Source organism: Desmodus rotundus, chromosome 2, assembly GCF_022682495.2.
Source record: "Desmodus rotundus isolate HL8 chromosome 2, HLdesRot8A.1, whole genome shotgun sequence".
Classification (NCBI taxonomy): Eukaryota; Metazoa; Chordata; class Mammalia; order Chiroptera; family Phyllostomidae; genus Desmodus; species Desmodus rotundus.
In genome coordinates this window covers 182973140-182994643 of record NC_071388.1, presented here as the reverse complement: position 1 = coordinate 182994643, position 21504 = coordinate 182973140, and the positions used below count along the sequence as shown (strand labels likewise).

At 34.2% G+C, this 21504-nt stretch overlaps 1 protein-coding gene across 8 annotated transcripts in view; it reads right to left on the bottom strand.

Annotated features, from left to right (window-relative positions):
- NBEAL1 (neurobeachin like 1) overlaps positions 1–21504 on the bottom strand; it is a 159208-nt gene that overhangs the window by 77759 nt on the left and 59945 nt on the right. For all 8 annotated transcript variants that reach the window (XM_045197990.3, XM_071220689.1, XM_024563678.3 and 5 more), the window contains 13 exons: positions 19488–19571; positions 16559–16657; positions 15892–16472; positions 14957–15089; positions 14016–14135; positions 12731–13034; positions 10111–10196; positions 4656–4745; positions 2644–2812; positions 2086–2219; positions 1495–1654; positions 1304–1406; positions 579–735 (listed from right to left, as the gene is read on the bottom strand). In XM_045197990.3, the coding sequence (XP_045053925.2) occupies positions 579–735; positions 1304–1406; positions 1495–1654; positions 2086–2219; positions 2644–2812; positions 4656–4745; positions 10111–10196; positions 12731–13034; positions 14016–14135; positions 14957–15089; positions 15892–16472; positions 16559–16657; positions 19488–19571 (2220 nt within the window). The remainder of the gene's footprint in view (positions 1–578; positions 736–1303; positions 1407–1494; positions 1655–2085; positions 2220–2643; positions 2813–4655; positions 4746–10110; positions 10197–12730; positions 13035–14015; positions 14136–14956; positions 15090–15891; positions 16473–16558; positions 16658–19487; positions 19572–21504) is intronic.

Sequence of the window (21504 nt, the reverse complement as noted above, 5' to 3'; positions counted from 1 at the left end):
GCAATCATCTGGAGGGGTTGATTCAGCATAGTATTTTCACTTCTAAAGAGTTCCCAGGTAAGGCTGGTCAGAAACTATACACTGAGAACCACTGTGTTACAGACTAGTTCTGAGCTGTTAATAATGTATATAAAACTACTTAAAAATACAAATACATTTACAATTTATTTTATGCAAAACCTTTAGAAACCCATGTTATGTTCAAATTCATGTTAGAAATCTGCAGGAACTCCAGTGGCGCAATTGGTTAGCATGCGGTCCTTACAAGAAATTTGCCCAGTAACTCTGACGATACGTCAATATACATTATGTGACCTATGAAAATAGGCTCAGAATTGCCAGATAAAGGAACTATTTCCACATCCTTTCTACTTCATTAAAATATTTTATTATACTGCCATCTACTTTATTAAACTTTCCATTGGGAGATAAAATTTATTTCTTTAACGGAGTAATCTTGTATGTGGCACTATAAACATCTTATTCTTCAAATATGTTTATTATACACGCATTAAGTATAAAAGAAGATGATATAGCAACTTCAATGTTAAAAAATTACATTATCTTTGGCCTAATACCTGTTCTTCTTCATTAATAGCAGCTATGTAACCCATAATACTTTGTATCTCTTCATGAGTTCCACCTTTGCACAGAAAGTATTTAATTAGGCCATACAAAGAAGTCCTCATTGTTCGGATATCATCTAGAGACAGCTCACTATATTTACAGTCAGTTCTGAAAGAGAAAGTAAAAGAGCAAGAATTGATATTTAAAATTTTTATATTTGTGTGCTTGTTATATAAAATATCATAATTAAAAAAGATGTTTCCATGTAATTATTAGAATTTATAATATAATGTTATTAACCAATGTTACCTCAAAACAATTTTAAAATAAAAATTCATGGTATCTTTTGCTGCTTTTTCTAAATAGGAAACCTTTTGAAGTTAGGAGTTTCAATGATAAAGATACAAATTTATACCTTATACTTATGTAACACTCACTATGTGGCAGACACCGTTCAAAGTGCTCTATACATTATTAACTCACTTCATCTAATGATCAACACAACCATGGAGTGTCTCAGTTTTATCTCCTTGTTCCAGAACAGAAAACCTAAGCACAAAAAAGTTAAGTGACTTGTCTAGGGTTAATTAATGAGACATAGGATCAAACTCTAAGTATATGATCCCCTGTTCATCCATTTGACCTCCACACTATCCTGCTGGAAAAATAAACAGTCTAGACATTCCAATCAAGTAGCAGGCAGAAAACAGCAAACTGAGGAGTAAGGACATCATACCCATAATAAATCCTAAGTGAATCTAGGAGAAACTGTACACCATACTTCTTTCGGAAAACTCTCCTGCTGTCTTTGATAATGGTGGAAAGATACTGTATATGACCTAAAACAGAAAGTTCACTCTTAAATAACATACCTAAAATAAAGTCATCTATGTAGTTATAAATTTATATCTAACAACCCGCTCTCACCAATTCGAAAGGGAAAATCTCCACGGTTCCAAATACGGAAGTCAAAGAGCAAATACTGATACATTTGTTGCAGGAGTTGCGTATTTTTCTCTAATGATACCTGTTCAATTAGTAATTGAATTGCCATCAATACATTAACATCCATCAAGGTGTTTGGCACCTAAAATCCAAACAGAAAAGGGTTCCATAAAATTCAATTTAAATAATGGTTATTAAGCTATAATTTCAAACAATTTATTTAGAACATCTACTAAATATAAGACTCTTGATTAGAAAAATGTAAACAACTTAAAACATTAATTTTTCTGAAGTAATGCTAGAATATATTTTCCTAATGTTATAAATTGATCAAATATCCCAAATAACAAAGCTAACAAACAAGGTCCTGTTACACAAGATAAGTAATTCTTGCATAAGATGATTCAATAGTTCCTAAATCTACTTATGAAGTAAATTATATCCACCAATACAACAAGCTATAATAGTGTAATAGCGTGGTTCTTTAAAAAATACTTACTTATGAGGAAGAAAAACCCCAACACTACCTGCTAATTAAAATCATCAGCCACTTCTTATGTTAGACTAGCTCACCTTCTGAAGTAGGGCACCAAGAGTGGCAACTCCATGGGAGTGAATAAGATTGTCCTGGTTAATAGGATGTCTTTGAATAAAGTGTTTCACAATCAAGATAAATGTTGCAACTAAACTTCTCTCTAGTCTTGACTCTGTGGAATTGTGAACATGTCATTAATTATTATGATTACTCTAATCACTTTTATATCATTTTCTACATCATAATGAATATTGTAACATACGAAGAATCTGGGTAAGAAATATGCCTCCAAAGGTCACTTGCAGAACAAAAATATCAGAGAAATCAGCAATTCCATGTTGTATACTTATATGCACATGTAAATATTTTCTCTACCGTAAATTTAATAATGTCATATTTTCACTAAGAGCACAAACTAAGGATAAGAGTAAAACCAACATCTTAAGTTTTTGACCAGATAAATTTTCTGAACTGCATTAGTAAATTAGGGATGGGCTACTTCATCTACAAATGGTTAAGTTTCTTCCTAATGGTATCAAGATATTTTAATCTATTTTTCAATTAACTCTCAAATTGTTTTAATTTCATCTTAGTACCTGATGTCTTTGTGGGGGTAGATACCACCCGATCTCCTTCTACAGGTGTTAACAATTCAGAAACTGTTCCTTCATTCACTCCTTCAGGAATCTGTCCTTCTCTAATATGGCTAATTTGTTCCAATAGAGGAAAGAGTACATTTAATCCACCTATGCAGTTTATGATGTCCTGAAAAAGAAATTGACAATTTTTTCATCTTTAAAACAAGGGCAATTTTGTCATTTAATATCTACACAGTATGTATAAAGTTATAATTCACTAAATCTTTAGGCACTGTATGGTACAGTCTAAGCTGAAGGAACTCTTGCATGGAAACATGCTGTGAAGAGCAGCCTCCACAGTCACCATAATCAATCCTCAACAGAGAATAAGCCATACCATTTTTTAATGCACCTCTGTTTTCCAAAGTTCAGGAATTCCAAACACAGGCAATCTAAACATGACTCTGTAAGTCGACTTTATAATGTAACACTAATGATGTAAGAGGAAACTGTCACAAGGCAATTAGGCAATTAGGAGAGTAAGTCATGGGGGAAAAAACAATGTATTTGGCAGGAGAAATATGATTGACTCTTCTCATTTTAGTTAACAAAAAAGGTGGAGTCGGTAGCTTCAACCACAGATCAAAGTGACTATTTTGGATAGCTTAACAAAATATATTCAATATCCTTTGACATGTTACTAATTCCTCTGCTTCAGTTTCCTTATCTCTAAAGGAAATATCATTAGGGATACTAATTCCCATTTAGTAAAGTTGTTACAAGAATTAAGCAAGCTAATATACTAAAAGTGCTTGGTGCCTGACATATAGTGAGCCTACATAACATTAGCTATTATGAACTGCTAAGATGTTCTGAACTGCCATGTAGACCTAGCTTAAGTTTGTACACAACCTCTCCATATTTACAAGCCTATAAAACCAATCTTACAAGTGACAGCAAAAGTTAACTTATAAATTGGTAAACACATCATAAATCTTATTACCCTAACAGATAAAAAGTGTTCTCTTCAAGTCAAAGATAGATTTATACCACACAAATAACATGAGATTAATATTAACTGACTCATTTTTACACACGAAGAATTCTTCTAATGATTTGTTCCACTGAAAGAATAAGTAAATTCAACTGATGTTAAGTAACTAGAAGGGGTTGAAACCTGCCACATAGTTTTAGGGATTAAATACATTAACAGGAGGTGCAACTAAGACAGTATACAAGGGAGGACCCCCCAAGAAATCAGTATTTATAAAAATCTGTGTATTATTCTTACATGTTTACACTTCAGTCACCTTCAAACTACTCTCCATCTGATGTATCAAAACTTTTTTTCCACTGCTCAAAATAGTTTTTGAATTCACTGATTTTGATGCCTTTTGGTGCTCTGCTGTTTTTTGTTTCACCTCTTCCACATCAACAAAATGTTTCCCTCTGAGGATTTTCACTGGGGACACACAAAAAAGTCCCTTGGGGCAAGGTTCGGTGAATAGGGAGGGTGGAGCACAGGGGTCGTGCCATTTTTGGTCAAAAACTCCTGAACGTTCAGTATGGTGTGGGCAGGTGCACTTGTAAATCATACATCATGAAATGGGCAAACATATTGAAAGAGTCTTTGAAATAAATTCACTGTTGTGATAGGAAGCCAAATGCAGCCTATCACAACAACGCCAGCTGGTACACTGATACAGATGGGTTCTTAGAACACTCATGTAGTGTGGAAACCCAAACTACAAGGTGTCTGCCCTCCAGAAGACAATTCCAGTTTGTTTGGGTTTTTTTTGGTCCCCCCTCGTATTTTTCTCCTAAAAATTTGATAGTATGTTTAAAAAGTAAATTTCTGGCAAATCATTCATTCACTACTTATTTGTTCATCCTTCAAACTGTATATCTTGCCTGCAAACTTTTTAATGGTGACATTACTCAGATCAATCTGATGGTGATCAAATGGTAAACCACTGTAAAGGATCGGTAAACTTACATAATGTGTTGCCTGCTGTGTATCATTAACTTACCTTAATGTCCCAGTTCACTACTTTGTTTCCTGTTAACCTTCCATGCAAACAGTTAGTAGACAAATCAAGACAGATTGAATTTTTGCAGGCCTAAGTATAAAAAGCAAACAAAAAACAAGTCAAACAGCTAAGTGCAATAAAGACAAAACATAACTTTAATTACAGATGGAACATTTCACCATAATTTTAAAAAGATATAGCACATTTAATAAGATGCCTACAACATTAAGTTTAGTATTACTATTCTCTGATTATTTCTTAAAAGAATCAAGGGCTAGATTCTAAAGTACTCATTCATCAAATGCAGGTCACTGCTGCTTATTATCTGGTAGTTGAACTACTGCTAGAACCATTCACCAACCACAAAGTTTTAAATTTTTCCTCTTTTAAACCAATGTATGCAAGAAGATTTTCTTGACTTTTTAAAAAATTCATTGTTTTATTCCCATTAGTACTTCCCTACGCACAATTTCATAGCCCACAAAAAAGTGTGACTAAAGCCCTGGCTGGGTGGCTCAGTTGGTTGGAACATCATCCTGTACACAGAAAAGGTTGTGTGTTCAATTCCCAGTCAGGGTACATATGGTAGATAACCGATTGATATTTCTCTACCACATTGATATTTCTCTTGGGTGAGGAATTTTTTTTTAAGTGTGACTAAAGTATGATATAGAAGTCACAGAACAATATATTACAATATGAAAATCCAATCACATGCATAAGACACTATTTTCCCTCATGTTACTGACTGATTCTAGTTATATTCAGATTAAGAGCTTAGTCTGAAACTCTAGAAATTGTTGAAGTAATTTGTCAACTTCATACAGGATTCTAAAGCAGGTAACTTCACATTCAATCTGTGAATTTGCAGGTAATGAAGCATCCATAAAATCTAATCCCTACTCAAAAAAGAAAACTACAAATGTCAACACAGATGATGCAGCTGTTACTTCCCTCTTAAGGCAACTGAGAAAAATTGCTTTAGGAAGACAAATGTAAATTGAGTTTACATTAACTCAGTGTACACTGCATTAGTGTCAGAGACAGAAATGTCTTTCTCCCATTACTACCTTACTTTCAGTACCTGTGTACCTATGACCCAATTTCATAATGATATGACTGCCTCCAGTCTCCTATACCTCCAATTTGACTTCCACATTGCAACATGAGACCTTTTTCTAAAATGCAAACTTTGAATTACTCTTCTGCTTAAAAATCCTACCCAATGCCTACTATTTAGCCTACTACAGGTTTGCTATGATAGGGCCTCCATTTGCCCTCTAATCTCATTTTCTGCCATCATCTCTTCCTGCTTCATACACTATACCCAAATACATGCAGAACATAGTTTTATGTTCTATGCCTTTGTAGGTGCTGCTTGCTGTGCCTTCCACATCCCTTCTCAACTTTGCATTTTAAAACACAAACCAAACCATGTTTTCTACGATATCTAACCTCCTGGAAAAACAAACTGCTGTTCCTTTGTACCTGCACTGTATTTTGTACATAATCCCAGCACAGACATATTATATAATGGCTAAGGATATGAATTAAACCGGCTGGCCATTCACTAGAATAGAAGGCTAGACAAGTTACTTATCTTTACTCAGTCACAGAAAACTAGAGTTTAGAAAAGATACAGATAATACCACATGCCCCCTCAGAACTTTTGTGAAGATTAAATGAAATAATACATATAAAGCATTGCACTTAATTTTTTTACACATTAATGTAACTTTACATTTTAAGCTTCTGATAAAGCCATGGGCTTTAATTGATTCATCTTTGTATCCTAAAAGTTCAGACAATTCTTGGCACAGAGAAGACACTCAAATTTTAAGCAAACAGATGGTTAAACACCTCCTAAAAATGAGTATAAAAATAACAAACTGCTGACTGTCAAAAATCCTCTATAGCAGCTTTTCCCAAACTAGCATTTATTACTGAGACAAAATACAAAATGTGTTTTATGTTCAAATAATTGGTGAAAAAGTAGGATAAAACAAAAGTAAATTAGTGTTTTTATAGCAGAATTTATCAAGCATATCATCAGTCTCCAAGAGAGATATACAAAATGCAACATCCCTCCAAACTCATGTAACCAGAAAATCCATGTAGCATGCCATATCACCATATTTAAGAAACATTCCTCCAATAAACTGTTTTACTGCATATACTTGACATGTTTTGGTTTGAAGAAAAGAATAATGGCTATATTTTTAGTATGAGAGAAATTTTACTTCCAATAGTAAAAATTCAACCTTTAATTCTTCAAAATTACTTTGAAAAAAAATATGACAACTATAATATCAAAAAAACCCAGTTAGCCATCACATGTCTAGATATATAATATACCAAATACATTAGATGAGATTAAGTCTAATTATTCCCTATCTACCTGTACTAGATAGTTGTAATGCAAATAAGCATAAGATATAGCCTCTGACAAGAAATGACTTAAATCTAGTTTGGTGAACAAACATGTATCTTTGGAAAAAAGTTAAATGGGAAACAAAAAAAAAATAAGAGACTCAGAGACACTATAACCAATGCAACACATGAACCTCAAATGGATCCAGGGTTAAATTTTTTAAAGTAATTTTTTAAAATCCTCACCCAAGGATATGTTTACTGATTTTAGAGAGAGAGGAAGGGAGGATGAATAGAGGGAGTAGGAGGGGGTGGTGAGAGAGAAACAGAGAGAGAAACATTCATCAGTTGCCTCCTATATGTGCCTCGACCAGGTACTGAACCTGAAACCTATGTATATGCCCTGATCAGAGTCAAACCTGCAACCTTTTTTGGTGTACGGGATGATGCTCCAATGAACTGAGCCACCCAACCAGGGCCTCCAGGTTTAAATTTTTAAAAGACTAAGCAAGTATTTTAGGAGAGTTCCGGCCAAGATGGAGGCGTAGGTAGACACACTGTGCCTCCTCACACAACCAAAAGAAGGAAAATAACAATTTAAAAACAAACAACCAGAACTAACAGAAAATCGAACCGCAGGAAGTCCGACAACCAAGGAGATAAAGAAGAAACATTCATCCAGACCGGTAGGAGGGGCAGAGACAGGACTCGAGGCAATGCAGCTGGACCCAGAGACTGGCGGATTGTGGGGCGAACGGGGCAGGCAGTGTGACTGCTAGCAGACCCCGGGGCCCCACATTCTCACATAGATAAACCGGGAGGAACGGTGGGGAGGCGAAACAGACTTCGCAACCCAGGGCTCCAGCTCAGGGAAATAAAGCCTCAAACCTCTGACTGAAAACACCCATGGGGGTTGAGGAGGCAGCAGGAGAAACTCCCAGCCTCACAGGAGAGTTTGCTGGAGAGACCCACAGGGGCCTAGAGCATGCACAAGCCCACCCACTCGGGAATCAGCACTAGAGGGGCCCAGTGTGATTGTGGGTAGCGGAGAGAGTGACTGAAATCCCGCACAGAGTGGAGCAAGTGCCATTGCTGCCTCTCTGTCCCTTCCCCACGTACAGCATCACAGCTCAGCAACCAGCATTTCCCCGCCCCGGTGAGCACCTAAGGCCCCGCCCCTTTACATAACAGGCGCGCCAAGACAAAAAAAAAAGGCCCAAATAAAAGAACAGATCAAAGCTCCAGAAATAATACAGCTAAGCAACGAAGAGATAGCCAACCTATCAGATGCACAGTTCAAAACACTGGTAATTAGGATGCTCACAGAACTGGTTGAATTTGGTCACATATTAGATGAAAAAATGAAGGCTACGCTAAGAGAAACAAAGGAAAATGTACAGGGAATCAATAGTGATGGGAAGGAAACTGGGACTCAAATCAATGGTTTGGAGCAGAAGGAAGAAAGAAACATCCAACCAGAAAAGAATGAAGCAACAAGAAATCAGAAAAATGAGGAGAGGCTTAGGAACCTCCAGGACATCTTGAAACCTTCCAACATCCGAATTATAGGGGTGCCAGAAGGAGAAGAGGAAGAACAAAAAATTGAAAACTTATTTGAACAAATAATGAAGGAGAACTTCCCTAATCTGGCAAAGGAAATAGACTTCCAGGAAGCTCAGAGAGTCCCAAAGAAGCTGGACCTAAGGAGGAACACACCAAGACACATCATAATTACCTTACCTAAGATTAAACAGAAGGAGAGAATCTTAGAAGCAGCAAGAGATGAGAACACAGTTACCTACAAAGGAGTTCCCATAAGACTGTCAGCTGATTTCTCAAGAGACCTTACAGGCAAGAAGGGGCTGGAAAGAAGTATTCCAAGTCATGAAAGGCAAGGACCTACATCCAAGAATACTGTATCCAGCAAAGCTATCATTTAGAATGGAAGGGCAGATAAAGTGCTTCTCAGATAAGGTCAAGTTCAAGGAGTTCATCATCACCAAGCCCTTATTATATGACATGTTAAAGGGACTTATCTAAGAAAAAGAAGATAAAAAATATGAACAGTAAAAATGACAGCAAACTCAAACACTAAGCAAGTATTTTAAGGAAAACTAGGAAAATTTGAATATGGGTTATACACTATTTGAATTATTGATAATTTTTTTAGATAGGTTAATGATTATATGGGGAAAAAGGATTAAAGTGTCTTGATATCTACGTCAATCTGCTTCCACAAATGATTTGAGAAAGACAGGTAAGGAAAACTGTGGCAAAATGTAATAATTGGGAAATTTAGGTGAACAGTATACAGGATTTCACCTTACCATTCTTTCAACTTCTCTCTACTTTGAAATTAATCAAAATAAGAAGTTATGGGAAAATAACAATAAGTAAATTTTATTAGACTAGATATAACAAATGAGTGTTCAATGTAATAAATAATGGCCATACACTAGCAGGCTAAACTAAAAAAAAAAAATCTACAATGTATAATCTCACACAGCAAAAGCATTCTCTATGTCAATGTCAAATTGAATATAATGAAAGCAATTGATACAATTTGTTTATGCCTTTTCTCCCTTTTCTTCTTCCCAGTTTTACCTTTGATCTTCTTTCCCTCAGTCCTTGTTGATCTTTTTTGTCCAAGGAAAAAGGACTAAGCATAGGTAGTCTCTTTTTCTCCTTCTAAGTAAATGTTTCTTTTTTTTTTTTCAGACTAACGTATTTAAAAAGTTACAAAGCAAATGCTGAGCAAATTCTGTTTTCTCTCTCCTCCCCCAAAAGTAGGAGAAAAACGTTTAAACAGTTTCATTAACTGAAGTCAATTCTTTAGTACAAATTCCCACTACAGTTGTTCCCATTCATACTATTGGGATGCCTAATGATCACATTTGAACCGTAGTTGAGAGGCATACCTTTATTTTTAATGCTTCTCAACTTCCTTTAAAAAGTAGTAATTTTTAATGGCAATCCAAACCCTTCCTTCTCAATTACCCACTGAAATGACAAAATTTAAAAAGGAATTCTACTTCATAGATAGCATAGTTACAACTAAATGAACATTCCATGCATTTACTCTGACCTTTGCAGTGTAGTGAAGAAGGACGTTACCAGACAGGTCGGCCATGTCAGACTCTTGAAATTTCCAAGGGCTTAAGCAGTTTGGACCTGAAAATTATTTATACACATACACACATATCAGTGAATAGATACGGCCTCTTTGGTTCTGTGTAATCAGAACAAAATTTAAAGTTGAGCTCTTTGAAGCTCCTAAAACACACTAGCCAAAATGTCCTTTATTTTTGTAACACTTCCAGTTCATCCAATACCTAGAAAAGTTGGGGGGATGAATCAATCTCCACTACAGAAAGGAAATTTATAAAACTAGTATTAAATATAACAAAGTATCTATTAATTTATCTAATGCAAACCAATTAAAATTTATATGACAAAACAGCAATACAATCAATGATGTGAATATGTATCACAGAAATGAAATAAAAATGAGTAGGAAAAACTTCTTGACTTAAAAAAAAAAATCAAAGAAATACAATTAAAACTGGTTCAATTTTATATCAAAAATGGAGGAAACTGTATTGACCATTCCACCTTAATGAGGCCGTGATGAACCTGGTATACTTATGTATTACTGGTAGGGACTGTCAACTGGTATATCCCTTTTGGAAGCTGACTGGGTAACATATTTTGAAAGTCATACAAATATTCAACATTTTAAATTTCATCCTGGAAGTTTATCATAAATAAATATCAAAATAAGAAAAAACAGTAAGTACAATAGTTCATATTTAATATTTGAAGTTTGCATCAATCTTAAATATGATAAACAATCAGGTAAATTATAAATTATGAATCCAATTATTATGCAGCCATTAAAACGATCATTATGAGCACTATATAACAAATAATTATTATTTACAAGAGTAGAATTGTAAGTGGAAACAATTGTAAGAACAAAATCCAAACTACACAGCTGTGATGATTACATTAATTTATTATGTAATTTATTATGTGACTTATTAATTTGGAATTTTTTGGATTATAAAGCTCAACTTCAAATATTTTGGTGAGTTTTAAAGTAATGGAAAAGTTCTACACTTTGAACGTTTGGACATTCTCATTCATCTCAAAACTCCCATGTAATCTAAAAAAGAAATTTTGACAAATAACAAGCTATTCTATAATAAGAGTTAATATACATGACTACTTAAAGGCTTAACTCCTGAATAATCTATGAAAAATAGGTACAATTTTTTAAATAATTATGATCCAATAATAATCTCTGCATATTTTAAATCATAGCCAAAAGAAAAAGCCAAAAGAAAAACAGCTCATAATTTTATCTAAATCATGAAGTCACTGCCTTCATGAATTCTTCAGGTATATTAACACACGAATTATTAAAATGACAAGTTTTGAAATAAAACTCATGATTTTAGAACCAGCCATGTAATTTCTTATGAAGACAGGCTTATATTTTGTTTCCTCATTTTATTAAAATCTGTCAAAAGCATTATGGACTGAATTGCATACTCTCAAAATTCATATGTTGAAGGTATAATCCCCAATGTGACTATATTTGGAGAAAAGGCCTTTAAAGAGGTAATTAAGATTAACTGAGGTCCTGAGGGTCAGGCCCTAGTCCAACAGGGCCCCTTATAAGAGGAAAAGACACCAGAAATACTTTCTCTGCACACAGACAGAGACTCCATGTGGGGACATGGCCTACATGGCAGCCACCTACCAGCCAGGAATGGAGGCCTCACCTGAAATCAAGCCTGACAGACAATTGATCTTGAAATTCTAGCTTCCAGAATTGTAATAAAATAGTATTTAAATCATGCAATGTGTGGTATTTTGTTATGGCAGTCCTAATGAACTAACAGTAGGCAGTTTTATGGATGACGTTTAAAATATTTCCCAAAGTTTTGCTCTATTTGGCCTACCAAAAAGAGTATGGTGTGCTATAATTAGTAATACTGTATAACACACTTAAAAGTTGTTAAGAAAGTAGATCTCAGAGAGGTGGAAGAGGGTATGGGGGGATTAATGATGATGGAAAGAGACTTATCTTGGGGTGGTGAACACACAATACAGTGTACAGATGATGTGTTGTGGAATTGTATACCTGAACCCTGTTATAATTTTGTTATTGGGGTGACCAGTGCCACCCAAATAAATTCGATAAAAAGGAAAAAATAAAGTAGATCTTAAATATTATTAACACATATAAAACTGGTAATTATGTGAGGGGATGGAGGTGTTAACTATTATGGCAATCATTTTGCAATACATATATGTATCAAATCATCACTTTTGTATACCTTAAACATACATATATGGTCAGTAACATCTCAATAATGCCAAGAGGGAAAAAAGTATGGTGTGTAGTGGTGGGGGATTCCCTTTAAGTTTCAACTAAAATAAATACACTTTTCAGCCCTGGACGGTTTGGTCAGTTTGTTGGAGTGTCGTCCCACAAACCAGACGGTTGTAGGCTCAGTCCCTGATCGGGGCAGGTACAAGAGGCAACTGATCAATGTTTCTCTCCCTCCCTCCCTCTCCCTCTAAAAGTCAATAAGCATGTCCTCAGATGAGAATTAAAAAAAAAAAACCACTTTTCATGCTTAGGCAACAGAAAAAAACTAAGTTGAATTAAACTATATGAATGTAAATATACTCACCTGCTAAATATAATGCCTTCACCTGGGGAGGTTGTAGTGCTTCATAGAAGATGATAACAGACCCTAGTTGGCCCTCCAGAGATGTGGGACATCCCCATTCACTGTCCTGGGTTCCTGCTGATATCAATTTGGTAATCAATTTTGATTTTTCAATTGTTGCTCCCCAGGAGGCTGATGACAGAATTCCACCAAAGGATGTCCGATGAGGGGTAATGGGAGAAGAAAAAGGTGGATCTGGGATTTGGGATGGTGGAGGAGTGGTGGTTCTTTGCCCAGCTGAACCAATGCAGCATGAAATAAAAGGCTAAAAATTAAGAAACAAACAAAACAAACCACACAATTTTAATTAAATTCCTATCATGGCATTTAAAATGAAACAGTTCATAAAATTAAGCAACTACGTACATTTGCTAGATTGTGACATGTATGTGCATGTGCACACACAAGCTAACATTACAGACATTACCTTCCGCCTACCTGACTTGGATACATTACTTTTATAACTCACTTTATATCCTTTATCAAATTTTAAATTTTTAATGAGTATATATTAACAAAAAAATTTTAAGAACTTTACTATATTCTTAAATAGAGAAAACTCCTTTTCCCCCTTCAAATTTATAAACAGAGAATTAAACATCAGTATAATAATGCTAATTATAGATTACCCTGAAATGGTCATTGAGATAAATATCAACAAGAAATTACCAGAATCCTAGGATTTGGGAAGTAATCTAACCCATCCTATTACCTTCACAAAAGGTCCTTTCAAAATTATCCAAATACTCTCACAGAACTTTTACACTAATGTTCTTTAAGAGTCACCCTAGAAAATAAATTATATCTTATACCTAACTACAATACAATGTAATGATTTAAAGTTTCTTCATTGTTGTTTCAAATTCAATGGAAAAGGAAACAAGTCCATAATAACAATTTGTAACTGTTCCTATACTTGGAAAGTTTATTAAAGGATCTTTTGCTCTGCTTTATTCAATTTCTTTGGTTTCCCTTTGGCTGTTTTAAGTCTTTTCTTCTAAGCCTTTAATTACATTTGTTTATTCCCTGAATTGTTTTTCTTTATTACAAGTTGTCTGATTTCAACTGATGATGACAGGCTAACTTAATCAGTTACTGAGTTAACTTACTGTATCTTAATATAGAGAAAACATTAAAAATTATGGGCACGTAGTTAGAACAAGGAGAACTTTCTACACTAAACCAAAACTTTTTTCAAGAGTTCTCAATGAACTGGTCCTATGAGTAGTAAGGTAGCTGTGCTCACTTCATTCATTGCAGGAAACCGGAGTGGGGCAGAGGCCTTCTGCTGCCCGTTGTCGTAGATGTAGACAAGGCTCTGCCCAAAGGGCCTTTTTCCAGGCATGTGAACAATGGTTATGTTGTGCTGGCAAAGTAAAACGTGTTTAAAAGGAGAAAAATCATATTAAGTTCTTGGAATGACAATCTTTTCAGAATATTACTCCATAACTAGTCTGTGTGAAAGCAGCACATTAAGCATAACTAAATGTTGAGTAAAATGATGATCTTCAAGTAACATTTTTTCCTGTAGTATTATAAAAACATGACTATTCTAGAAAATCTACACACAACAGTATATTTTCCAAGTCTATAAGTAGTCTTTAGAATCAATTTTTTTCTAATGAGAACCATTTCATATTTTAAGAAAAGCAACAGAAATGAAGTTTTTAACAACTTACATTCTCATTTTAAACTTGAATTCAAAATCAAATTTAATTCTAGAACACTTGAAAGAAATCATATTTTAATTTTTAGCAGAAAAATGATTACTGCTAAATTTACAATAATAATGATAAATGGTATTAACCTCCTTACAGGCAAACTTAAACATGAATACTAAGTAAAAATTAATCGACTCGAAAAGCAGATAACACCTGATAGACATTCAACAAATGTGCGGTTTTTATTTAAGATTTATTTATTTTTAGAGAGAGAAGAAGGGAGGGAGAAAGAGACGGAGAGAAGTATAGATGTGAAAAAGAAACATCGATTCGTTGCCTCTTGTAGTACATATCCCAACCTGGCACCAAACATGCAACCTAGGCATGTGCCCTGACCAGGAATCGAATCACCATCCATTCCCTTTGTGAGACGATGTCCGACCAACTGAGCTACACCTATCAGGGCAAATGAGTGCTTTTTAAAGGAAAGAATCAAGAAGTTTAATGAGATGCCCTAAAGCCTTACCCAGAGAGAATCACAGAAACTGTGGTCAGGAAGCATAACTGTTGCATATTCTCTTTTCGTGCACACTGCCACAACCAACATACCTGAATGGGTAATAAAAGCTTCAAAACCCATGCCACTTCCTGTAAAAAAGCTAACAAAAATACATATTATCAAATCTTTTGAAGTCAGTTATTCAGTTTATCTGAAGCACACAAAACCATAAAGGTCATCATAAATATTTATATCTAAGACATTGTGGCCTACATTCTATTGCCACACATCAGTCCTACTTTGGTTCAAAGATGATTTTTAAATCTTTTTTGGGCATTAAGAGTTCATTAAATTATAAAAGATAGTCTTACAAGTGGAATTCCATTAGTAAATTATAGTAAAGCTATAAACTTTCAAATCTTAAAAATTTGCCTAAGTAAGATTCAGAAAAGATGAATAGAGACCTTAAAAATCAAAAGTATATTAAAACTTACTACTGAAGTGACTAATTTTGGATGTACATACATAGGTTTCTGGTCCTTCATACAATTATTTAGCACCTCCAATGGGGCAGAGAGATTCAATTTCAAGTTTATTATTCCTTTGTTCTCCATTTTTACAATATTTTTAAGATGAGACTTGTTTCCAAATTAAACTCAGAATTAGCAAAATATTTGAGATATACAATTATTATGAAAGCAACAAAGCATCTATAATTAAACTGGGCACATAACTTGTACATATGAAAACTAGATCCTTGAGCTGCATTTCTGCTTTTGAGCTCAACCATTTGTATATCACTGCGGGGGGAAAAGGATTGCTGCTACTTTCATTAAAGTTACCTGAGAAATTAAAATAAATAAAGTAAAAACTAAATGCTTGGAAAAGCTTTTTCCTTTTTAAGAATCACAGCATATACCCTATGACAGTATTCAGTTATATTTTATAACATGTACCAGTACCTGTACAACTGTTTTCTTTTTCCTCCTTTGTTAGCATTGCCAAGCGTCAACTGATCCTGATCTAAGCAAAACCAAGCACTGAAGGAAAAGGCAGATCCTGGCCATTTCTGTATGGAAGGCACAGAAATTCCTGCCATACTATGGGACAAATTGAAATACTGCAGTGCACTCTCTAGACTTTGTTTCCGGGCCATTGTCAGGATTGCTCGAGTCACGGGAGTAGTATAAGGGTGAAAACACTCAGATGCATCCACTCTCAGCAATCTTAGTAGTCGACGGATTTCTTCTGAGCTCACTGACTGACTCCCCAAGGAACCATGGAGAGCAATCAGGTTCTCAGCACAAGTTCGATGGAGGGCAGGATGGGAATCAAGGGTTTCAATGATTCTAATTCCCATGTTTGCATTGACACAAGTAGTTCGACTCTGCCTATTAATACAACAAATTCTTTTCAGCCAATCAGAGATGAAGATCTGTAGGTCTTGGGATTCTAGCTCAGGAAGCCACTGGATAAGAATTAAGAGAGGCTGGACATTACTAATGCCCAAAATCCCAACTGAAGTGTGGTCACCCTCTACAGCCTGTAAAACAACGTAAGAGATAAAAAGTTAGTTACCATTTTTAATAGGGAAATAACAGAATTTCTAACAAAGCTAAAAAGACTCACCATATTCATAAGTTCTTTAAGTAGTTCCAGTGATGGCTGACCCAGGGATTTTAATACTTCAAACATATGTGTATAACCAATTCTTTCTTTAAATACTTCCTAGGGGAGAGAAAATCAACATATCAAAGCACATTTTCAAAGACCAGATTTGCTGGAAAATATTTTTAAATGTTGTATAACGTCCATTTAAGCTAATCAATATTAAGGATTATAAGTTCAACATTTCTGTTTTCTCAAACCACATATCTTCATCTTAAAATGAACTCCATATACCTTGACATACAATTTATAATAACCTACTAAAATATACAATAAACAAAACTAGCAATAGTTGCATATTTAAATTATTTTATAGGCTAGGTCACATGACACTTTCTTTACTTTCTTCACTTGATTTATAATTAGAGCAGTATTACATTAAGTTAAAACAAAAATGGAGAAAAAATAAGGAGAATCTGGGAATAACAGGAGTCAGATAGCAGTCTCAAAGGACTAATGTAATGAGTCCTGGCAATTTTGAGTAGTGGCAAAAAAAAAAAAAAAAAAAAAAACCACCAACCTGGGTCATTTTCTTTTGACTCTTTGTATCTAACTGGTCTGAATATGCTAGAGCACAAAGATCACTTTAGTAAGATCTAATCACATATTTTTGAAATAGTGAGACACAAAACCATTAGGTAAAATATGCAGACAACCAAAAAACCTAGCAACACTAAACTGGTCCAGTAAAGGAGGCAGAACTATACACACTCATTATAAAATCAAAATATTTAAACAAAATGAGTAAGACTGGTTGTCTCTGAGAAAGGGAACTAGTTGATTGTGAACCAAGAATAGAAAGAAAATCTTTTACAAAGGTATGTTTTAAACAATCTTTTTATTTAAATAATATTTTAAATTTTTAACCATGCAAGGCATTATAAACTATAAAAAACTGATGCTGCAAAATGCTTTGAACACCATTTAAGGTTTGAATTTCATAATACAGTATAAGCAATCCTTTATACTCAGAAGCCAAATTACTTAGAACTTAAAATGATCTTTATCCTTATAGAAACTGTTTTAAATGAAGATTAGATACATTCTCAAGTCAGCCTGTTAACAGTTGTAAAGGCCTATTTAGCAGAAATCTAACCAAGAGTTATATGCAGCAACAATATACGGCAAAAGTTCATTTCCTAACAAATATCAACAAAGAGTGGAATACAACTAACAGCTTGGCTTAGGAAGCAAGGAGTAATTCATTCATCTCTGGTACCAGAAAGATAATTAAGGCATGAAACATAGTAGAGGTCATGGATAAAAAGGTAAATGTTAATAGTAGTACTATTTTAAGCATTTACCATGTGCCTGGCACTACGCTTACCCCTTTATACAGATATTCTCACTAATCCCCAATACTACTCAATGAGGAAACTACTAGCACAAAATCAGTGTCAGTGGACAGCAGGACAGAGCCAGTGGTTGTGAAAGAAATGAGAAGGGAAAGAAAATCCTGACTGCAACCAAAGCAGAGGATTTTCCATGGCCATATGAAAAAACAAGTCCCCAACTGGTAGAGCTGTTGACATATCAAAAATGTTCATGTTCTCAGCAGTTATAAACTGACCAAATAGTGAGAGTGATTATTAATGAAGAAAAGCTAGGATATAAAATTTAATTCTTTAAACACACCATCATAGAATCACTTAAAATAATCATTTCAACACCAGTGCTCTGTTCCCGTGTGTTTACTGTCAGGGTGTCCAACCTGTGGCCCACAGGCCATATGCGGCCCAGGATGGCTATGAATGAGGCCCAAACCAAAGTCAGAAATTTACTCAAAACATTACTTAGATTACTAAGTTTCATACTAAGTTTTATTACTGAGATACGAACATTCTCTATACTAGCAATCACAAACTTTTGGACCTGCTCGATGATTTTAAAAGATTACTGAAAGGGCCGCTGCATAATTAGGGTTATTTTGTGAGGACTTTTTTCCTTGTCTGTGGTGGCGGATATCATGAAAATTATGCACGGGCTTTTTTTTTTTTGCTTATCAGTTTTCATTAGTGTTTGTGTATTTAATGTGTGGCCCAAGACAACTCTACTTCTTCCACTGTGGCCCAGAGATGCCAAAAGGTTGGACACCCCTGCTATAAATCCTTACACGCCTGCAGTTTAGTCATCAATGTCTTAATCCCAAAGTAGTGCCAACAGGCATCGGTCTTTAAAATTATCAGAAAAATGATTCCTATACTAAGATATTTTGTGAACTATCATATTTTGACATGTATAATAAGCGCCCACGTTTTTGGCCCAAATTTTCAGGAAAAAAATCTTTTGTTCTAATTCTTTAATTCAATTATTTATTTATATTTATATCCTTGTTTTTGTATTATAAAGGAATTTTAGTATTTATTTTTGAACATATTATGGGGCAAGAAATTTTATGTAACAAATAATTACAAAACACAAGAACAGATACAAGGTATTTCAGGTACTTCCCATGTATAAAGCGCATCCTTATTTTTCCCACAAAAATTTGGGCAAAAAGGTATACGTTATACACGGCAAAATATGGTATTTCATTTCAGGCGTGAAACCATATATATTATACATTTTCATACATGACTTCGGGAATTACATAATAAAAACTGGTACAGTGGTACCTGGGTACTCATCGTTAATTTGTTCCAGAACTCATGATGAGTGCCACAACTGGCGAGTACCTAATGATGAAGCATTTACTCTTGTGGGGCAATGTTGTGGCTCATACAAGTTCTAACAAGTGTGATGAGTCCTGAGCAAGCACCAAATGCTGAAACATTTTTTACTCATCAAAATGTGACGAGCACAAGGTTTGATGAGTTCTGAAGTTGATGGGTACCGAGAGATGACTGTACATCTAAAATAACATTTTGGAGATTGGGGATATATGTTTCACCTTAGCAGCTGGAGATTTGTTCATTACTGCTGTCAAAGCCTGAATGGTTGATACAGCCAAACAATCCAACTGTCCTTGAAATGCCTACCAGAGGGGGAAAAAAACAAGAAATTAACAAAAGTAGTCAAGATCTGTTAGTTAGGAAACCTTTGTTTCTGAAAACCTGAAAAAATAATTACTTAACATGCAATACATTCCTCTTCCAATGAAATGGATTTCTGAAAACACTATAACCTGCAAGAAAAGTTGCCTACTTGACAGAAAATAAGCCACAAGTCAAGAAGAATATGGATACATTCACTCATTACATTACAATTTTGGGGAAAAGAAAACCACAAAACACCAAGCTTAATCCATGCTTTTTTTTTAAATGGACAATCTCAAGAGGAAGGGAGGGAGGTCTATCACTGGAAATTCTATTATGTTTTAATATTCCTTAAAAATACACATGAATGTCCTACCTTTATATTTTATTAGCATGTATAATAAAATGTTTAAAATAGTCTTGTCTACTTAGTTTCCAAACCCTGAAATGGTATATGTGCATATACCAATCAATTAATCATACTTGCAAACAATAAAGTCTATCTACTTTTACATAATATGCAGAATTTGAAGCAGAAAATGAAAGATGCATCTATGAGCAATGTCATGTGTTTGAGAAGGTAACCTTTAATGCTAAAAGTTGTAAAAAAAAAAACAGTTTTGTCTATTTGTTTAATCTTCAACATAAAAAAAAAGGTTAAATATCAGGTCAGTGTATTTATAGCAAATATGAAAACAAAACAAATATAACCTCAACAATACTGAAAAAACTGAACATGCCTCTTATATCATTAAGCTTAGTTAACCATGAAACTGTAGCATAAGGACTAGAAAGTTGTAAAAAACTAATGGTCGCAAAAATTTGCTTTTGGGAATATATTAGTATGACTTGAAGGCAGTCACTCCACAAATAGGATTTTCTTCTCCTTACCACTAAAAAAGATTTGAATAAAAGGGGACTGATTTGATCTTTGTTGTTTTAAGCCAAGCACTACCACTTTCAGGCAAGTTATTTAAATTGCTATCTTGGTTTTTGTTCATGTTCTTTGTTTATTAAATATTACATAAAATAAGTATAACGTAAGTAACAAACAATATGCATTAAACATTCTGCATACAGAATTTCATACAAATAAGATCTTTCCTAGACTTTAAGAGGACTAGGCATCACAGAACCTAAAATTAGAAATACTAACATAAACCTCTAAGAAGACTATTATAACTATTTTATGAATCTATAGGTAGGCCTTAAAAGGGACTAATAATTAGAGATATCTAAAACAGTACTCTGAAAATTGATGTTGCACATCCAAAATAGAAAAAAGATTATCATGTCTCTTTCTATACTATAGCTCTATTTATAAACCTGAACATCAAGATAATGTTAATTATGCCATCATGTAAGCTCATCAAAATGTGAAAACAAACATTTTTGGAAATAAAAAAACAAAGCAATTTTGTAGGTGGTCTATCCAAACTAAATTACCTATTTATTACAAAAAGCAACATAAATTATATATTACTACCTATCCCCATATAGAGTTGAATATTTAGAAAAGAAAAAAGTTAAGTTTTATTCTAAATTAAGACTCAAAGAGTTCAGCATCTTCTTCCCTTCCTCCAAGATTCAGGTTGTCCACTGAATTATAATCATTATTTGAAATCAAGAAGCAAAGAATCAAGATATTAAAACTGACCATACATATTCACAAGCCCTAAAGTCCCAATACACCACAATGCTTAGGAAAAGAAGCCCCAAAAATATGAAATCACCGCCAAGTGGACAGCACTGATACTGGGATCCCATTCCTGTACTTTGTATCTCCTCACACTGAAAAGAATGCACACATACACAAATGGAACACTGTTGATCATTTCTATCAACCACCACAATTTTAATCTATTGATCTTTTAGATAAAATAATTAAAATTGCTTTTAACAATTTTCAAAAGTATTTTATGAAGGTTAGAA